This window comes from Neofelis nebulosa, chromosome 2 (assembly GCF_028018385.1).
Source record: "Neofelis nebulosa isolate mNeoNeb1 chromosome 2, mNeoNeb1.pri, whole genome shotgun sequence".
Classification (NCBI taxonomy): domain Eukaryota; kingdom Metazoa; phylum Chordata; class Mammalia; order Carnivora; family Felidae; genus Neofelis; species Neofelis nebulosa.
Genome location: NC_080783.1, coordinates 30,837,362 through 30,855,006, shown reverse-complemented (window position 1 = coordinate 30,855,006; position 17,645 = coordinate 30,837,362). Strand labels below are relative to the sequence as shown.

At 40.8% G+C, this 17,645-nt stretch overlaps 1 protein-coding gene across 4 annotated transcripts in view; it reads left to right on the top strand.

Annotated features, from left to right (window-relative positions):
* PARD3B (par-3 family cell polarity regulator beta) overlaps window positions 1-17,645 on the top strand; it is a 1,004,898-nt gene that overhangs the window by 711,191 nt on the left and 276,062 nt on the right. For all 4 annotated transcript variants that reach the window (XM_058707885.1, XM_058707913.1, XM_058707904.1 and 1 more), the window contains 2 exons: window positions 286-492; window positions 1,231-1,468. In XM_058707885.1, the coding sequence (XP_058563868.1) occupies window positions 286-492; window positions 1,231-1,468 (445 nt within the window). The remainder of the gene's footprint in view (window positions 1-285; window positions 493-1,230; window positions 1,469-17,645) is intronic.

Genomic DNA, 17,645 nt, shown 5'->3' with positions numbered 1-17,645 from the left:
TGTGTATGTCTGCATATATGCACATATGCACATTTATTTAATATATATCATCGTGTTAAATCTCACCACAACTTTATAGAAAAGGAAACTAAGGCTCCAAGAACTCAAACCACTTGTTCCAAGTCACAAAAAAGTTGGCACACCTGGGGTTTAAGCCCCAACCCTACGTACTCAACACCCCCTTTTGTAAGATGCTCAAACAAATATTTTTGGAACAACGGACTTTTCCACTATGCCACACTGTCTCATTTGGGAAAGGGTGACTTTTTGCCTTTTCTTTTCCAGAATCTCCGAGCAAAGATTTCGGTCCAACTCTGGGGTTGAAAAAGTCCAGTTCCTTGGAGAGTCTACAGACCGCGGTCGCTGAGGTCAGGAAGAATGAACTTCCCTTCCACAGACCCCGGCCACACATGGTTCGTGGCCGTGGCTGCAATGAGAGCTTCAGAGCAGCCATTGACAAATCCTACGATGGACCCGAAGAGTTAGAAGCTGGTAGGACAAAATGCTTCCTTCCCGGGTTTCTGCATCTCAGTATTATCCACGAATCATGGGCAAGAATGTATGCTTAACTATGAAGAAAAATGATTTAGGGATCACAATTATATTTTTGATATTAAAAGTAATTCATTTTCCTGATGTGTTTTGCCCTTTGGCTTAACGAACATGGAATTGGGTAACACAATATGCAATTTATTTGACAGTGCAAATATGCTAAAGAAATGTTCTCCTTCACCTTCTTACAAGGACCAACTGTCATTTACCCTTAGGGTAGGAGCAGTAAGTATGCATTTCTTGACATTCTTATTGAAGTCATTAGAAGCAGCATCAACCTGAGGACTGACTGCATTAATTGGGCAGAAGCAGTTAGGTTACATTTGTGCTCAGAAACCTCTCCTGGAAATACACTCACCCTGTTTGTTTCCCAGCATATGGGCTTTCTGAGCCGATCATGGTTAACAAGCTGGCTTTCAGAGATATTAGTGTTTTACCACATATCAGACCTTTCATACCACCGGCCAAACCACCAATTGGTCCCCACTCCCAACATCAAACCTTGCTCGAAGTAACCAGATTTTGGCAGTTGTCTCTTCAAAGGATACACGTAGCCACGTGGAAGGGTAGAACTCTGGAAGGCCTTATTCATTCTTCTGAATTTTACATTTGAACTTTTCTTGATATACTAACGGAAAGTGCCCCTGACCACGTGTATTGATTTTTCTCTCCGTACAGACGGTCTGTCTGATAAGAGCTCTCGCTCTGGCCAAGGAGCTCTGAATTGTGAAGCTGCCCCTCAGGGGAGCTCTGAGCTAGAGGACGTGGAAAATAAAGCCAGGAAAATCAAAAAACCAAAAGAGAAGGAGAAGAAGAAGGAAAAAGGCAAAATGAAAGTCAAGGAGAAAAAGGTGAAAGAGGAAAACGGAGATCCTGAAAGGAAAATAAAGAAGAAAGGATTTGGTGCCATGCTGAGGTATGGACTCGCTGTGAAAGCACCACAGGATTCTTTTGCTTTCTGGCTTCTCCTGGTGAGATCGCTCATCTGTGTGCACCCAGGAAGAAGTCAGGCTTTCCCTCCTTTTTAGCCAAATGGGAAAAATCTAAATTGCGAATGTGCTTGTTCCTTTTCTGCAGAAGCAGAAGGAGCCTTTTTGGGTGGCTCCGGAAGCTTGTGGTGATGGCAGGAGGCTGTTACAAATTTGTTGTGAAAGGAAGGCTAATGCCTGGTAGAGATACGGGCAGTGCCCGCGGTCCTTGGTACCAAAGCGTTATGCGGGTAAATTGAACGCCTCTTCCATCCGTACAGGGAAAGCAAGAGGCGAGGAAGTCCCCAGCTGCTGCCTCTACAACACCCGCTCGGTGTTAGAGAACACAGGGTACTGAACCGCCCTCACCTGCCGCGTGGTGGTAGGTGTGTGCGTGGCCAGGCCTGCGGGTGCATCGGCTCTCAGCCGTGGAAGCCCTGTGGTCAGTGGACATGTCACTGGATCTGAAGTCAGATGAGCCTGTTCTCGGTCCGTGACCCTCCTCACGCAAGCCGCTGGGCTTCACATGTCGCCCTGAGTCTTACTGTGTTCCTTTTCACAGTGAGGCGAGCATACACGCTCTCCCAACTCAGCGGGGCTGGGGCACGAGATTCCATATGCAGCCAGCCTGTCCAACGGGCATGGCTCAGCAGGGCACAGTCAGAAAAGCACTTTGTCTCTTCTCCTACAGCTGCTCCCAGATCTGCTTTGTTGACACTGACAGAGTGTCCACAATTTGATGACGTCACTCCAACTGTTGGCTTTCTGGTCGCTTTGGGGATTAAAACTGCCTCTGCGTCAGGGTCTAAAATGCCAGTCTAATGTTCTCGAAACTTCCCGGCCCTGCCCCTCAAGCCTCAACCCCAAGGAGGGGCCCCACGATGTGGTGGTAGATTCCACCTTCTCCTGCTTCTCAGTCTCTGGACCCAGCGGGGAGGGAAGGAAGGGCCTTATTAAAATAGTGGTGGAGTTGTGCTCAAACAGGTGTCTGGATCTGGCATAATCTGCTGACGGGGGGCCTTTGTGGACTATTTTTGTAGATTTTTCAGGAGTTCCTTATTGCCGCTACCTAGGAGATACATTTCCCACTGACCTCCTGAGACCCTCTGGCCCTTCATCTCTGACCTCACACAGCACACCCGGAGGTCTCCTTCCCCCCACCCCTGGTGGAGAGACTGTGATGGTGGCAGTTCGAGATGGCTGTAGCCTAACCCTCCTTCTGTAGCATCCACTTGGCTCACTGGAATTGCTGAGCTCTTGCCCCCCCGAAAGATAGAAACGCAGCCTCTTCTCGTTGCTCCCCTCTCTCCTCATCCTGCCGTAGGGATACCCCAACCAGCCTGGCACGTTCAGACTTCTCTATGGCAGAGCCGAGCCCCATTTTGTGCCTCCCTAGCTCAACAGCCACCTCCCAAACCCTTCCAAGCTCGCATGCATGGGGAAGGGAGCGGGTCAGTAAATGTTTGCAGGTCTCAAGCAAACAGGTAGGAAGGGGGATTGCCGTCTCCTCTACGGCCTTCACATTCTCTCAGGGGTGTTCTTGCAGCCTTCTTATTTATTTTATTGGGGGTGTGAGGGGGAGACACCCCTTTGCATTACTTTCTGTATTCCTGTAATTCTCCATCGCAGAAAATCCCTCTCTCAGGGTCTACTTTTCCATGGGCTAAAGGTGAGAGGTGAGAGGTGATGCTGGCTACTTCTTATTAAGCCCCTAGGAGAGGTCTCTGTCAAGAATGCTGGGTGGCATTTGTCATCAGATGTTTTCAGTTTGGGATTTTTCAACTGAAATTTTAGACAGAAACGCAAGTTCCGTTCCATGTCTGTTATTCATATATAACACATGAACATAAATATAATCTGTTATTATATATATATAAATATGGAAAGAGAGAGAGAGAGAGAGAGATCTTGAAATTGCAACATCACATTTAGGCAATGCAGATAATACTGACACGGGGGGACAAATTTCTCAGTAGGCATTGGTTTGTTTTTCCTGGTGGTCTCTATAGACTCTGTCTTTCCAGTTGACATTTTGAATGTTAAACTTGCCCTTTTTCCAGGTAATTATTATGATTGCCAGAATTTGAGGGCTATGCTTTAAGCATCCTGATAATAATGACACACACAATACAAATATATAGAGAGAATTGCCTTTGAATTTATTTATGGAGCTCAGAGGTTAACAGTGCAGGCTCTGCATGGGGAATGCTAAATTCAGTCCCGGCCTTTCTACTTCTCTTTTTAGGTAGCATTGGGCACATTATTTAATCTCTGTGCCTCAGTTTCCTCATCTGAAAAATGAGAATTAGAATATACCATTATGATGAGAATTATATTGGTTTGGTTACACGTAACATGCTTAGAATGGCACCTGGCAAGACATACACATTCAATAAATGTTAATTATTGTGGTAAGCAGAATAATGGCCACCTAAAGATGTCCATGTCCCAAACCCTGATACCTGTGAATGTTATGTTGCATGACAAAGGCAAATCACGATGCAGATGGAATTAAGGTTGCTGATCAGCTGACCTTAAGATAAAGGTGATTATCCTGGATTTCCCCCAGTGGCCCACGGTGATTACATGGAGCCTTAAAAGTAGAAGATGTGGCTATGGAAGGAAGGTACAGAGGAATGCAACATTGCTGGCTTTGATTTGGAGGGAGGTGGCCATGAGCCACGGAATGAGGGCAGCCTCTAGAAGTTGGGAAGGACAGAGGAGTGGATTCTCTCTGGAAAGCCTCCAGAAAGGAACGTAGCCTGCCAAATCCTTAATTTCAGCCCATTTCTATTGTTTAAGCCACTAAGTTCATAGAAATTCTTTTTACAGCATCAATAGAAAACTAATACAGTTGTTATAATTACTATTACTATTTCTACAATATCGTACTCATTTATAAGGAAACAATTTCCTCTTTAAGGTGTTAAAGAAAAAAACTGTAACGATTTAACTAGAGTAGGCTATACATATAAAGACTGTTCGAACTTCACATATCCCATTTTCTAGAATATTCCTAAATCAAGCCTTAGCTCTGTGTTTCGTTTCAGATGCTTTGATTTGGCACGTTCAGGCCCCGTTGCCCATAATTCAGAGACAACTATTCTTTGTGTTGCTCAATAGACGCCATATTGGCCTGTGCTGGAAATCACAGGCTCTAGATCCTTTCGACATCTAGCAACTCCACTTTGTTTCCTTCTCCTGTTTTAGCAAAATTAAGATCTGAAAGGTGGTGTTTGATTTTATCTCCAGTGTAAAAATAGCAACTGTTTTCCATAGCCTTTTGCGTCTGAGTTTGCGAGCATATTGGAGTTGCTGCTACATGCACACTTTCAACAGCAAAGAACACAAAAGCTGTTACCATTAGCCAACAGATTTTGCTTGAATTCTCATCTGTTGCTCAGATGCTATTGACTTAGTTTCTTTCTTATTTAAAAAAGATTGATCGCTTTAAGCTTCCCTAGGAGTTGGGTGTGTGGTTTAAATATGTATTATTTTTTCCATTATCTGAGTTCTCAGCCACTCTCCCGACATGGAGCTTTAACGTAGGATGTTGCCCCTGTGCCGTGCACAGTGGCACCTGGCCGAGGGCACGAGTGGGGACCGAAATGGCCTCCCTCCCTTCACCAAACCACGCGCCATGAAGGAGTGAATGTGTTAGCAGTGGCTTTGCTCTCGCTTGTAAAAAGCTAAGTGTTGTGTGCTTTTCTGATATCAGCTGGTCCGTTTGTGTTAATGATATGTAGTCGTATGGTTTAGCTCGTTAGTTAATTTGACCTCCTCCTGATCCTTTTGAAAAACTTACGGGGATCTCATTAATTCATACCTTTCAATGTGTGGTCTGGTTCCAGTATGCTTTGCTGATTTCAGAATTACCTCCTCGTAGATTCAACTGTGGCTCTTACACAGGCCATGAATTATGATGGCAAACTATGCAGATCAAGAACCTACCCACTTTCCTAGTTTCTCCGAATCCTGTTTACCTGCTGTTGAAAGAGAACGCTAGGGGATCGAGGCGCTTCAATTTTTTCATCATGTGTCTGGCTTCCTTAGGGCATTGTACTCTTCATGGCAATACCCGCTACCATGCCTGTGGCTCCTTACAGCTCTTGCAATCTGAGGCTCAGACCCCCTCAGTACACAAGCCAAATGCTGTCAGCCCCAGGCTGCTTTCCTGGGCTCTAGCAGATATTTTCTAAGCATTGAAGAGAAATATCCTTTAGCTAACAAAATCTTGCCCAGTCTAGAGTGGAAAGCCTAGCGTTCAGTCCCTGATTTCTTAATTATTTAATAGCCTCGTGGATCTTTACGTTCCTTAAACTGAATTCTGTCACAGATCTGGATTTAAAATCCGCTCCTTTATATCATACTTGGCTGTTGTTTCCTTTTGATAGTATAGGCCACTCACTTCAAAGACCTTTGAATTATCAACTTGTGCTGGACCCTGAACGGAAAACTTTGACCTCGATCAAGTACCTTTTCTATACCCTTTGTGCCATTTGGTACCAGAAGGAAGCGTGCCTAGTAAACTCCTTGTTGACTTTGCTTTGATTAGCAAATAACAAAGTGCTAAACCTGCCAATAGAAAACGTCATCTCTGTTTCAAAAATTTGTTTGCCCATAGTCATTTGATTAATAATGTATATTGAATGCTTACTCTTTGCCAAGCGCATTCATAATGACTCTTCATTTATTCCACATTATCTATCAAAGGCTTATTTTGCATCAGGCACTGTTCTAGTCACTAGGCATACACCAATGAAGTCCTTGCTTTTATGGTGTTCTTTGGGTTTTTTGTTTTGTTTTGTTTTGGGTTTTTTTTTTGTTTGTTTGTTTTAATGAAGGAAAACTCAAAGACTTTTGCATGTCTTACAGTGAGTGTAAAACCAAACAAGCAAAATATCACATAAACATGTAAATTACTTGTAGCAATGGATTTCCCAGGGAGAGGTGAGACATTTGGCTGGGATGGATACCTCTGGGACAAAGCACTACCTTGTCAACTTGAGGGAATCAATAGTCAATTTATTTGGTGCTGAACAAGACAGCCAGGCTGTGGCTCCTGCGTAATTTGCATTCCAGTGACGAGGAGAGAATAAACAAGTAACTCAAAATAATTGAGATTATTTCAGACTGTAGCAGGTGTTATGAAGAAGGTAAAGTCAGAAGGGATGGGGTCATCTCCCCCATAGTAACTAACTGCCTAACAGGCTGTGTATCTGCCCAGGCTCCACTTAATTTCAGCAGATTTGTTATCAGAACCTAGCATGCTGTGGTCCTAAAGCCAAATCACTTTATGCCTGCTCTTTTTTTTTTCTTTTTCAGCATACGAATATGAGGTTATTTTTAAACCAACCTCACATAAAGCTATAACAAAACGCTAACCCAAAGTGTGTCTATTTTAGTACATAAAGGCCTATTACACCTGAAGTAAACATTCTGAAGACACGTGGGCTGTAATCTAAATGCTGGACTTGATTTGTAGCTGTCTGTGTCAGTGCTATTCCTCCTAGCCCATCAGTTGGATATTCTTTTTTTTTTTATTTTTTAAGTAGGCTCCATGCCTAATGTGGGGCTTGAACTTACAACCCCAAGATTAAAGGTCACATGCTCTACTGACTGAGCCAGCCAGGTGCCCAGTTGGATATTCTTTGTTTCTTAACTCAGGTAAGGTAGGTATACCCCAGTGATACGCTGGCTCAGTTTCTATGTAGAAAAGACTAAATTATGAATCCTAATGACAGAGGAATTTTTTTTTTAATCTAGAGGCATCAGCTTTTAATTTCTAACCTTTGGGAATGCTAAAACGTCTGTTTCATTGGTTTTATACTAATATACTGTTTTATTGAAACTAGGGCAACTCTACATAAGGGCATCTTACTGTGGATTGTTTTAAAAGGAGCACCTTCTGGGGCACCTGGGTAGTTGATTTGGTTAAGTATCTGACTCTTGATTTTGGCTCAGTCATAGTCTCATGGTTTGTGAGAACAAGCCCTGAGTCAGCCTCTGCACTGACAGGGAGGAGCCTTCTAGGGATTCTTTCTTTCCCTCTCTTTCTGTCCCTCCCCTGTCTGCACACATGTGTGCTCTTGGTTTCTCTCAAAATAAGTAAATAAACATGAAAAAAAATAAAAAATAAAAGGAACACTTCTGTGCGCGCGCACACACACACACACACACACACACACACACACACACACCTTCCTCCATCACCACAAACAACACAGACATCATCACCATTAATTAATACTTAACCTAGTTAAAAACCTTTTCATTACAGCCTCTGTGGCCTTCATTAATCCCTTTGAGTCTCAGTCTACTCAGCAGCGCATGGGACAGTAACACACCTTCTCCAAGTTGTTGTGAAATTGAAGTTAATTGATGTAGGCAAATCTGTCACTGTAGCACCTGACTTGGTAGGCTTTACTTTTTGTCTTCCAGCGTGGCCTTAGCCAGCCATCAGATTCTGCCTTTGACTTGGAGCCCATTGAATTTCTGTTTCATTTTTTTCCCTCTAATTGCTATTGTGTCATGCTAATTTTTCTTCAGACTGTACAATTTTGTTTAATAAACTATAAGAAGTAATGACATAGCTAAAATCATTCAGTCATTTCTATCTTATAAGCTTTGGGTCACTCCTTTCTAAATATAACTTGAACTGTTTTCAAAGGTCATCTAATTATTTGGCGGTATTGAATACGAATAGAAAAATGGACTCAAATGGAGAAACAGGATTTTTTTCTTTTGTATTTTTTTCCTTCATGTATTTTATTTCAGACCAGAGTGTATGGATGGGTTTTGGACTTGATATTCTCAGTGCATGGCTCATAGTTATTTCATTGAGTTGCCTTGGAAGTTGTCTTATAATACATTACCCATAAAGATACATTTTGACTTGATTTTTAAATTAGGTTAGATAGAGACTGAATACTTAAATCTCCAGGGAGCATGACATCTGTCATACATTTTTCCTCTTTACCTTGATCCCATAACGGCTGTTATAGGTCTCATGTACAATAAATGTAATGTGGCTGTGCCTGTCATTACCTCTTTCTAGATAGTGGTTGTAAAATGTCTGGGTATCCCTTCAACTTTATGGATATGAAGGGTAACCTATCTAATGTAGCCAGGCCAATGAAATTTTAACAGTCATTTCCCCAAAGGCAAAAAGGCCAACAACAAGCTGGAGATAAGGTGCTTTGCTTCATGAAGTAGAGGGCAGTTTGAAACATGAAATTTCAGATGAAACATGAAAGCCAAAGTAGGTCAAACTTCTTCATTCAGCTGCAAGCTGTATACAGAAATACATTGAAAACAGAGAACCTTACAGGATCAGGGCGAAATGGCTACATGTATTGAGCGTGAGAGAAATATATGACTGGCAAAGAAATACATTTGCATGTCAAAGGATACTTACAGGTACAACCATCCATCCTTTTTCATGGCTCACTACGATTGAGTGAAAAAGGAATAGAAGCTGAAATACATTGAAATTTTATTAGGCTTCTTTTTTGTCTTTTTGGTAACTGCATTTCCTCACCTCACAATGCATCTTAAATTATTTACTTTCTCTTTCATAATATGAACCACGAATATTTTGTTTCTTCATTTTACTAATTTGCCAATTTTCCTTTGAACTAAGTGCCCTAGCAATTTTAATTTTTCATTCGAGTTAGGAAGAGAAATGACCCTCCCCCCCCCTTTTTTTTTTCATTATTACTGTCACAGGCCTGGGCTCAGAATGCTACATTTTATGACCAGCAGTGTTGAGCCCATAATGGAATTGCAAAGTAGAGAGTGTAATATACCGATATTGACTGCCATTAAACCCAGTGGTGTGATAGCTGATAATATTTATATATTTATGTATTATACATCCTTGCTTTTGTTCATTTGCAACTAAGCACCAGAGAGGAAAATTAGCATGACAATAGGAATAGATTGCAAACAGAAGAACATAAAGAAGTGGAAGGAGAGCCTCTGGGAATAGGGCAAGTGATAGAAAATGATGAAGATAGAGGCAAGTATGGTAACTAAAAAGTATAGATTAAATTTGGATCAAGCAAATTTAGGGTGGTGTGGCCAACATTTATTTCTTAAGTCAAAGAAGACCCAGAGACAGATGGGCTGAGTGCATAGACAAATGAGCCGCTGCAGTGCCCCACGCACAGAGTTTATTTGGTGTCTGACTTTAGTAATTTTTTTCAGCTGCCACGCATGCCTGCAAATGTTTGTTTATCACTCTATCTGTTTTCTTTCAGTATATGTTCATAGAGCAGCGAGGGGCATAGATGGAGTTAATTAGTATAAAAATGTATGGGTAGCTTGTTTTCAAAATCATTTTAAAAGCTGATTGCTGTTCATCTCCTTTTCTTCCTACCAAATGTAATCTCGATTCCTCTGTCGCTCTGTTTATGACTGTCCAAAGCAAGACGGTTTTCTCGTATTTTTCATAATAACAAATGATCACACAGAGTGTCAACCAAAAGGCTTATTTGTGTAATTAGGGTTCTCTTCTTCTCTTAATATGCGTGCACAACTCCCATTAACGGTAATGTGAATTATGAAAGAGCACCGAAGAAAAATAGACCCCTTTATCTCATTACTTTTCTTGGATAATGAGGTTTAGATTTGTTAACAGATCAGAACAAAAGTCCAGTGGAAAAAAGAAAGATGTCGGCTTAACTTTTAAAGAAATTGATATGCTAAAGAGAACTTTCACAGGTGCTAAAGTGGAAGATACACATTAATAAATAAACTTCATTAGCATTTAAGGTGAAATATAATCATTTAAAATGCTGGATTAATAAAATGCAAAGGATTTCCTAATGGACCTATTTGCATACTCGTATTAAATAACTAATAAAACATATTAACAGCAAGTTTACTCATATATATAAACACTTACAAGTTCCTAGTTGTGACTGCATTTGCCTAATTTGCTTTGTAGCATGTCCAGCACAATGTCGTGTCCTTGTGCAATGTTTACTTAATACTATTAGATAATGACATGTATAGATTTAATAATTTGCTTGAGGGAAAAATGAAATTAGTTCTTTGTTTAGCACCTTTTATCTGAGAACTTCAATGTAATTTGCTAGCATCCATCTTTAAGATGCATGGGAGATGAGGGTGGCAAATAGTAGCTTTACTTCGCAGGTAATAAAGAATGAGACATTGAGAAGTGAATCTGCCTGCCGAGAGCCAGATTTGAACTGATAATAATACCCAGACCCCTCTTAATCGTTGCTGCTATTGTATTAGCATCTAAAAATGCATTGACACCAGCCATAATTCTGTATCTACTTTCATACACCCTGTAGAACCCATACTTTCTTTTTTATTTTTGCTATTTGTTGCATTTTCCTGTCTTAAGCCAACCTATGAAGGAGCAATTTAACAATATGAGATGGTTTGTAATTAAGGGAAAAGGCTTGAATCTTTGGCATAATAACCATATAAGCCAGAGTCTTCCCAGAACAATTACAGACAGATAGAGGAGATACACAAATTGAAAAATGGATAAGAGATACACAAATATTATTGGATTGCACATCTAGGACTATTATCTCAACCATGCTAAATAATATCTAACAGGATTTTGGAGGCAATCCAATTTTGCTTCTCCAGCTAGCTGCTGATCATTTCTGCATGGCGGCCTTGCCTCAACCTCAGCTTCAACATGGCTGAAATCTCATGCATCATCCACCCGTCTGAGTCACCAGCTCATCCCGACGTTCCTGATTCTGTAGGAGGCACTGCCAGGAATCCCGTGCCATCCGAGAGCCCACTGTCTTGCCAGCAACCCTGCTGATGTGTGCAAAAGACTCTCTTCCATCTCAGCCTCCACCTCCATCATCATTCGCTAACCGTGGTCTTTGTCTTCTATAATGAGGTTGTTTCAACAAACTCCTAACTGCCTGCTTTCTTCCTTTCTTCATTCCAGTTCATCCTAGGCATAGCTAATGGTCATGTATTCATTTGGTGATCAAATATTTAATGAAAACCTTCTCCACTAAAATGCACTGTGGCAAGAAACAGATCCTCTGGAGCCAAATCTACTTAGGTTCAAACTCCAGCTACATTTCTCTTTAGCTCTTGGTCCTTCGGCACCTGCTTAACTACTCTGTGCTTAGTTTCCTCTTCTGTAAAATTGGAATAATAATAGCATCTACTTCATAGAATTGCTTTGAGAGTGAATTAGATGATATATGAAAAACGCCCGGCCCATAAAATGTTCTTAAAATAGAACCAGTTCTGCTCTAGGAGCCAAGAGGTTCCCAATTACCTAGTAGTTCTCAAAATCCAACTGTCCTCTGGAGCCTCTACAGAGCGGTTACAATTAAAGATCCCTGGACCTTACATCAGAGGTCTAGGATGAGGCCTGGGTGTCTCGGATGATTCTGATGCAGCCAGTCCTGGGAGCCCCCATATGGGAGCTGTCAGCTCCAAAGTTCAAATTGTTTAGGCTGGCATTCAATACCCTCTATATTCATCCTAATTTATTTTTCTATCATTGTTTTCAACTGTTCCTTTGTGCAAACTCACCACTCTAACAGATTACCCAAAACGAGCTTTGCGAAACCCTAAGATAGCACCTCCTCCCTCCCTTTCTCTCTCTCTCTCTCTCAGTCCTGCTTTCTCTCTCTGAAGCCCACCTTAAGCCCCATCACCTTTCTGAATCCTTCTTTGAACTGCATGTCTCTTTTTCTCATCAAAACTCCTGGGGCGCCTGGGTGGCGCAGTTGGTTGAGCGTCCGACTTCAGCCAGGTCACGATCTCGCGGTCCGTGAGTTCGAGCCCCGCGTCAGGCTCTGGGCTGATGGCTCGGAGCCTGGAGCCTGTTTCCAATTCTGTGTCTCCCTCTCTCTCTGCCCCTCCCCCGTTCATGCTCTGTCTCTCTCTGTCCCAAAAATAAAAAAAAAAAAAAAAAAAAAAAAAAAAAAACTCCTATGCCCCCATCTTCTTATTTTGGACTTCCCATAGGCAGGCTTGGGTTTTAGTTCAGGTTTTTACATCTTTGTCTCCTGTCCTCAGTGCGATCAGAAATTCCTCTAAACAAAGTGGCTCCCTCACAACACTTTTCACAGTGTTGGCCCTTACTGAGTTTTTGCTGTCTAACGGCATGATGGTGTGCTAATTAGAATAGACTTATTTGGATATTAATGTGTTGTGCCCTTCAGTCATTCTAGATAATAGTACTGAAAATAATGAAAACAGCGGAAGTGGTTCAAAAAGAAGAAAGAGGGTGAACTGCATTGGGAGTTAATTATTTTTTTTAATTTCTGTTTGAAGAAAAGGTTGAAGGATGAGTTAAGTGGTAATAGTAACCAGCTGTTCTCCATCTCCACTGAGGACAGGGCTAGAGAAAATGGGCCAAAATCACTATCAGGAAAAAAAAAAAATGAGGTTAGATATAAAAAAGAAGACAGTTGTTAAGCACTGGAATGAGGTTTCTGAACAGGTTGTAGAATTGACCTCCCTGAAGTACTTTAAAATTAAAAATGATAAATATCCATCTAAAACGATATGAAAAAAATTGCCAATCGGTTTATTACTTGATTATCTATTAAGTGCTACCCTGGGGAAACCCAGAAAAAAATATACAGCATGAACCTTTTGCTTAGACTCACTGTCTAATTAAGATGACCCATAAATACGAAATTATTAGCAATTAAAATGGGATTTAAAATTAAGAGCCATTTTGTGAGATTATAACCATAATTGTGGTTGGAATTCAGGTGTATACCCTCTCTACTTCTTCGCCCCTAAGAAACCTACCCTGGGCTTTTTTTAAATACATGGATTTTTATATCTATTTCCAAGCTGCTTTTCTAGGTTGAGTGGAGCGATCCCAAATCTTTTCTGAAATAATTTATTCAATACTTTTAAGCAAGTACCTGGTAAGTATACAACAAGCATGTTGTAAGCATGCAGCCAGCCTTTTCTTTTTGTTCCCCTGACATCTTTCGTTCATTCAAAAAATATTGACGGACTGTCTTATAAGTGACAGTCTCAGTGTTCAGTTTGGAGAGAACACAGTCAACAAGTCAGATGTCTTCTCCTGGTACCTGCGATCTTTCCTTAAAGGGTGGTAGGGCACAGAAGTTCTAATAGTAAAGTAACATACAATGTGTTAAGCTCCTTTTAAATAAGCAGAGCTTCCATGGATCCCATAAAAGTATGGTCAGACCATTTGCAGTGTACTTGGTAAAAATACTGAAAGTGAGATGCCCAAACCTACTTGTACAATTACCTTCTTGAATGGCAGTTTGTCTTTGCCTGGGAGATACACACCTTCTGTACCCTTGCAGTGTGTGCATAAGTTGTCATTGCGATCGTCAACTGCTTGGCCGTTGGCTGATAATGCTTATAGCGCAGATGGGTCTATAGACTAAAACTGGTAAGGGCTGGCAATCTGAAAAGTCAGTTTAACAAAGTGAAATGGCACGGAATTGAGGGAGGTGGCTCAAGACTACTACATGTAACTTGCCAAAACAGAAGACCTCATTCGAGGCAAAGTGGAAAATTTGGCCTTTAAACATATTCATACTCGGTGTGTCCATTGGTCTGTTTTAGAATTGTGAGCTCATCCCAGATTGATCACCAAAAACCCCTGGAAACTGTTCAGTTTTAAGCAAGCCTGTCTGCATTTTCCATTTTATCCACTGCCCCTCCCTACCTTTTGTTTATATGCCCCCTAGTCATAAAAATTCATTGAAAAATAAAACAAAAATAAAAACTAATTTTGTTTGTGATACCACAAACCAAAAGAAGTATACTACAAATTTAAAAAAAAAAAAAACATATGAAAGAATGAAAGCTCTGAGAGAAAAGTTGAGTGAACTCTTCTATTATCTTAATTTTTTGTGCTTACCTTAGCCTGAGCGGCCATCTCTTCTCTTAAGGTTTTCTTGGTATCTGGAAAAGCCCTCTAACTCCGGGAATCAAAGCAGAAAGGTCTCAGCAAAGAATGACTAAAAGCAGCACCCCACTTGCCGACAAAAGAATCCTTAAAAATATTATATAAATTCAAAACTGAAGAAAGAGCGAGCTGAAGGGCACCTCGACCAAAAATAATGGTTGTAACTATGATTGCAGACAAAATCACCGGTGAACAGTAAAAACCCTAATTTTAGGGCTTTCGGTAGTAGTTCCTCCCATCGATAGGCTTCTTCTCCCCCAGGGACTATAATTTTCCACTTTAAATTTGAACTCTAGTCAATGTATAGTAGAAAATCAATAGCATAGATTTGTTCTGCTTTCCTTTTGCCTCTTGGAATTTTCAAAGTATATGAAGGAACAGCTTTTATGATGAAGATGGACTGTAAAATGAAAGGAGTGGCTTTGACCAATTCCCTAGAACTTTGACCCAAACACTCTGTACCAGCCTCCCCGGCCCATCTCCTCCATTTCTCTCATGCCTCTGTCATTTCCCCTGTGTAGGGCATTTGATGTCTACATTGATATGATTTCTGAAACACTTTTGTAAAGACCCTTTGACAGGTTAATTGGAACTTGCTATCAGAACATTTTTCCTATTTATCCTACCTTCTTCCCTTCATCTGGTTTTACTGTTTTCAATTACAGCTTCCTCCTCTATACTGTGATGCGAGGAGAGGGAAGTAGAGGGAGAAATTCACACACACACACACACACACACACACACACACACACACACACACCAAGAGTAATCCAAAAACCGAGGCATTTAACACTCATTTAAATAATAGTGCTTTCATTGTTAAAAATAAGCAAAGATACCAAGGAATGTCCCTACAAATGCAGATGCGGGGACAGATGTGGGGACGTGATAGGCCTTTCTTGTCCTTTTCTTTTTTTAAAAAAGGTTACATTATTTTGTTTAAATATTGATTTACTTAAATATTTATTTATTTTTAAATTAAATTATTTATTTAAATAATTTTGAGAGAGAGAGAGAGCACGCGCGTATGAGCTGGGGGTGGGGCAGAGAGTAAGGGAGAGAGAATCCCAAGCAGGTCCTGCGTTCTCAGCATGGAGCCAGACGTGGGGCTTCATCCGACAAACCCAAACCGTGAGATCATGACCTGAGCCAATATCGAGAGTCACATACTTAACCAACTGAGCCACCCAGATGCCCCCATTCTCAGTCCTTCTAACTCCAGCTCACCCAGCATCTTCTTAGCCCCATATGCTCAGGCCACATAGAAAAGTCATTGGCCAAGCCTGATTCCTCAAGACTTGTGTTAGAGTTGGCCTGGATCATCTTGATATTTTCCACTGAGTTTACACTACCTTGAGTATAAGATCCATGTCTTATAAATTTTTGTGTTCTTCTTAGTGTCTCTGTCTTTGCTTCATTTTTCTTCCCTCCACCTTCCCCTCATATCTCCTCATAAACATAACCCAATTTTCAGGTTTCTCCTGGTCCTGCTGGTCTCTTGAACCAAACACAGAGTTGGGCTGACTTTCAGGCATCTCTCTCCTGACGCTGGTCAGCTTTGTATAAACACCTTCCACATCTTAGCATCTGGTAGTCCAAGCACAGTCCCATGCAGACCTCAGCTTGAACCATGTTGTCTTAGACTAGAGCACTGGTATAGTGGAACTTGCCTATTTCTGATGGGTCATGCCTGGAATATTCATTCCTGGCTGCATCTCCAGCCCCGTGTCTTTCTTACAGGATAGTTTTCCTTGAACCCTGTGGATCATACCTTTCAAGAATTCATTTGCCATTTATTTTCCTCACCTCCATGGGCTGTGCTGCTAATGGAATATGCTCAAGTGCACCACTTCTAGCCTAGCTGGCTGACCTCTCTAGGTCATCCTCTTTGTTTTTATGTAATTCCTGCAGCCATTATCCATCATGGCTAGTGGGACTCTAATTCCTTTCCGCAGTGATCCTGAGGTGTTAGGCGTTTCTGACAGCATATTTGCTATTGCTCACTGCCTTGCCCACAGTATGCATTCCACAATGGATCACTGAAATAATTCTTGATTCCAGGAAATCCCTTCTAGAAATAGTAACTGTCAGTTTCTAGTAGGCATTTCCATAGGCTGATGTGGTTCTTAAATAACAATTGATGTTTTTATTCTTCTAGTTTTTTTTTTTTAATCCAAAGTATTCATTTTGTAAAACTCAAGTATTGTAAAAGAGAGAAACAAGTTTATTGAATACTGGAATCTCTAACAGAAGGAACTCTCTTAATTTTGGAAATACAGGTTACAAGCTAGTGATAAGCTCTGCTGTTTAGTTCTGCATTTTTAGTGTTAAACTTTAAATCTGTCTATCATGTTTTATTCCATAAGAGATGTATCAGCATAAAGAGAAATAGTGGTAGGTTATAGGATGTAATAGAAATTCTAATAGACTGTTTAACAATAATATGGCAGGCAGATTCCATTTTAATCAGTATTGTCATTAACAACTGTCAATAGAGAGGGTAAGATGTTCTTGTCTGTGTGAATTACGATTTATGGCTGGCATAGCAGTCACACGGAAGTATATTTATTTTACAATGCAGAGACATTGATTAAATGCACATGGCATCTCAAATACAGTTGACATTTTAAGTCAAAATTATTACAGACACACAGCCATTCATTTAAGCTGTTGCTTTAAAAATGTGCCTCAACTGATTGTTAATGGAAGAAAGTCTAGCTGGGCCAATATTTCAATAAGTTGATCCTTTATTTTACTGGTGTAATAGCGTGGGGGGAAGTTTAGCTCCTTTGAGCAGTCCTGTCATTTTGCTATATCTGGTGGGTGGACCACCAGATGAAAATAGTCCTTTATGTATATATACCCTGGGGTTCTAGATTGTTCAGAAGGCATTCTCTTATTAGGATAAAATCCAGTTTGGGTTCTCTTTCCACTATTCTCCCTACCTTCTCTGAAAATCTTGCATTCTACAAACCCACCAACCTGCTTAGGAAGTAGGTCTTAAATAATTGATGGCAGCTGTGGCTGAAACATTAGTATCATTTAGGGATGATGGTTTTTGTAATGTATATTGCTACATGTTGCCAATGGACCAGTGGGTTTAAACAACGTAAGTGTCTGGGTTATTGATTGTTGATTTACAAGACAGAGGCCAATAGTAATTACGTCTGAGAGCATACTTATATACCATGTCTATAAAT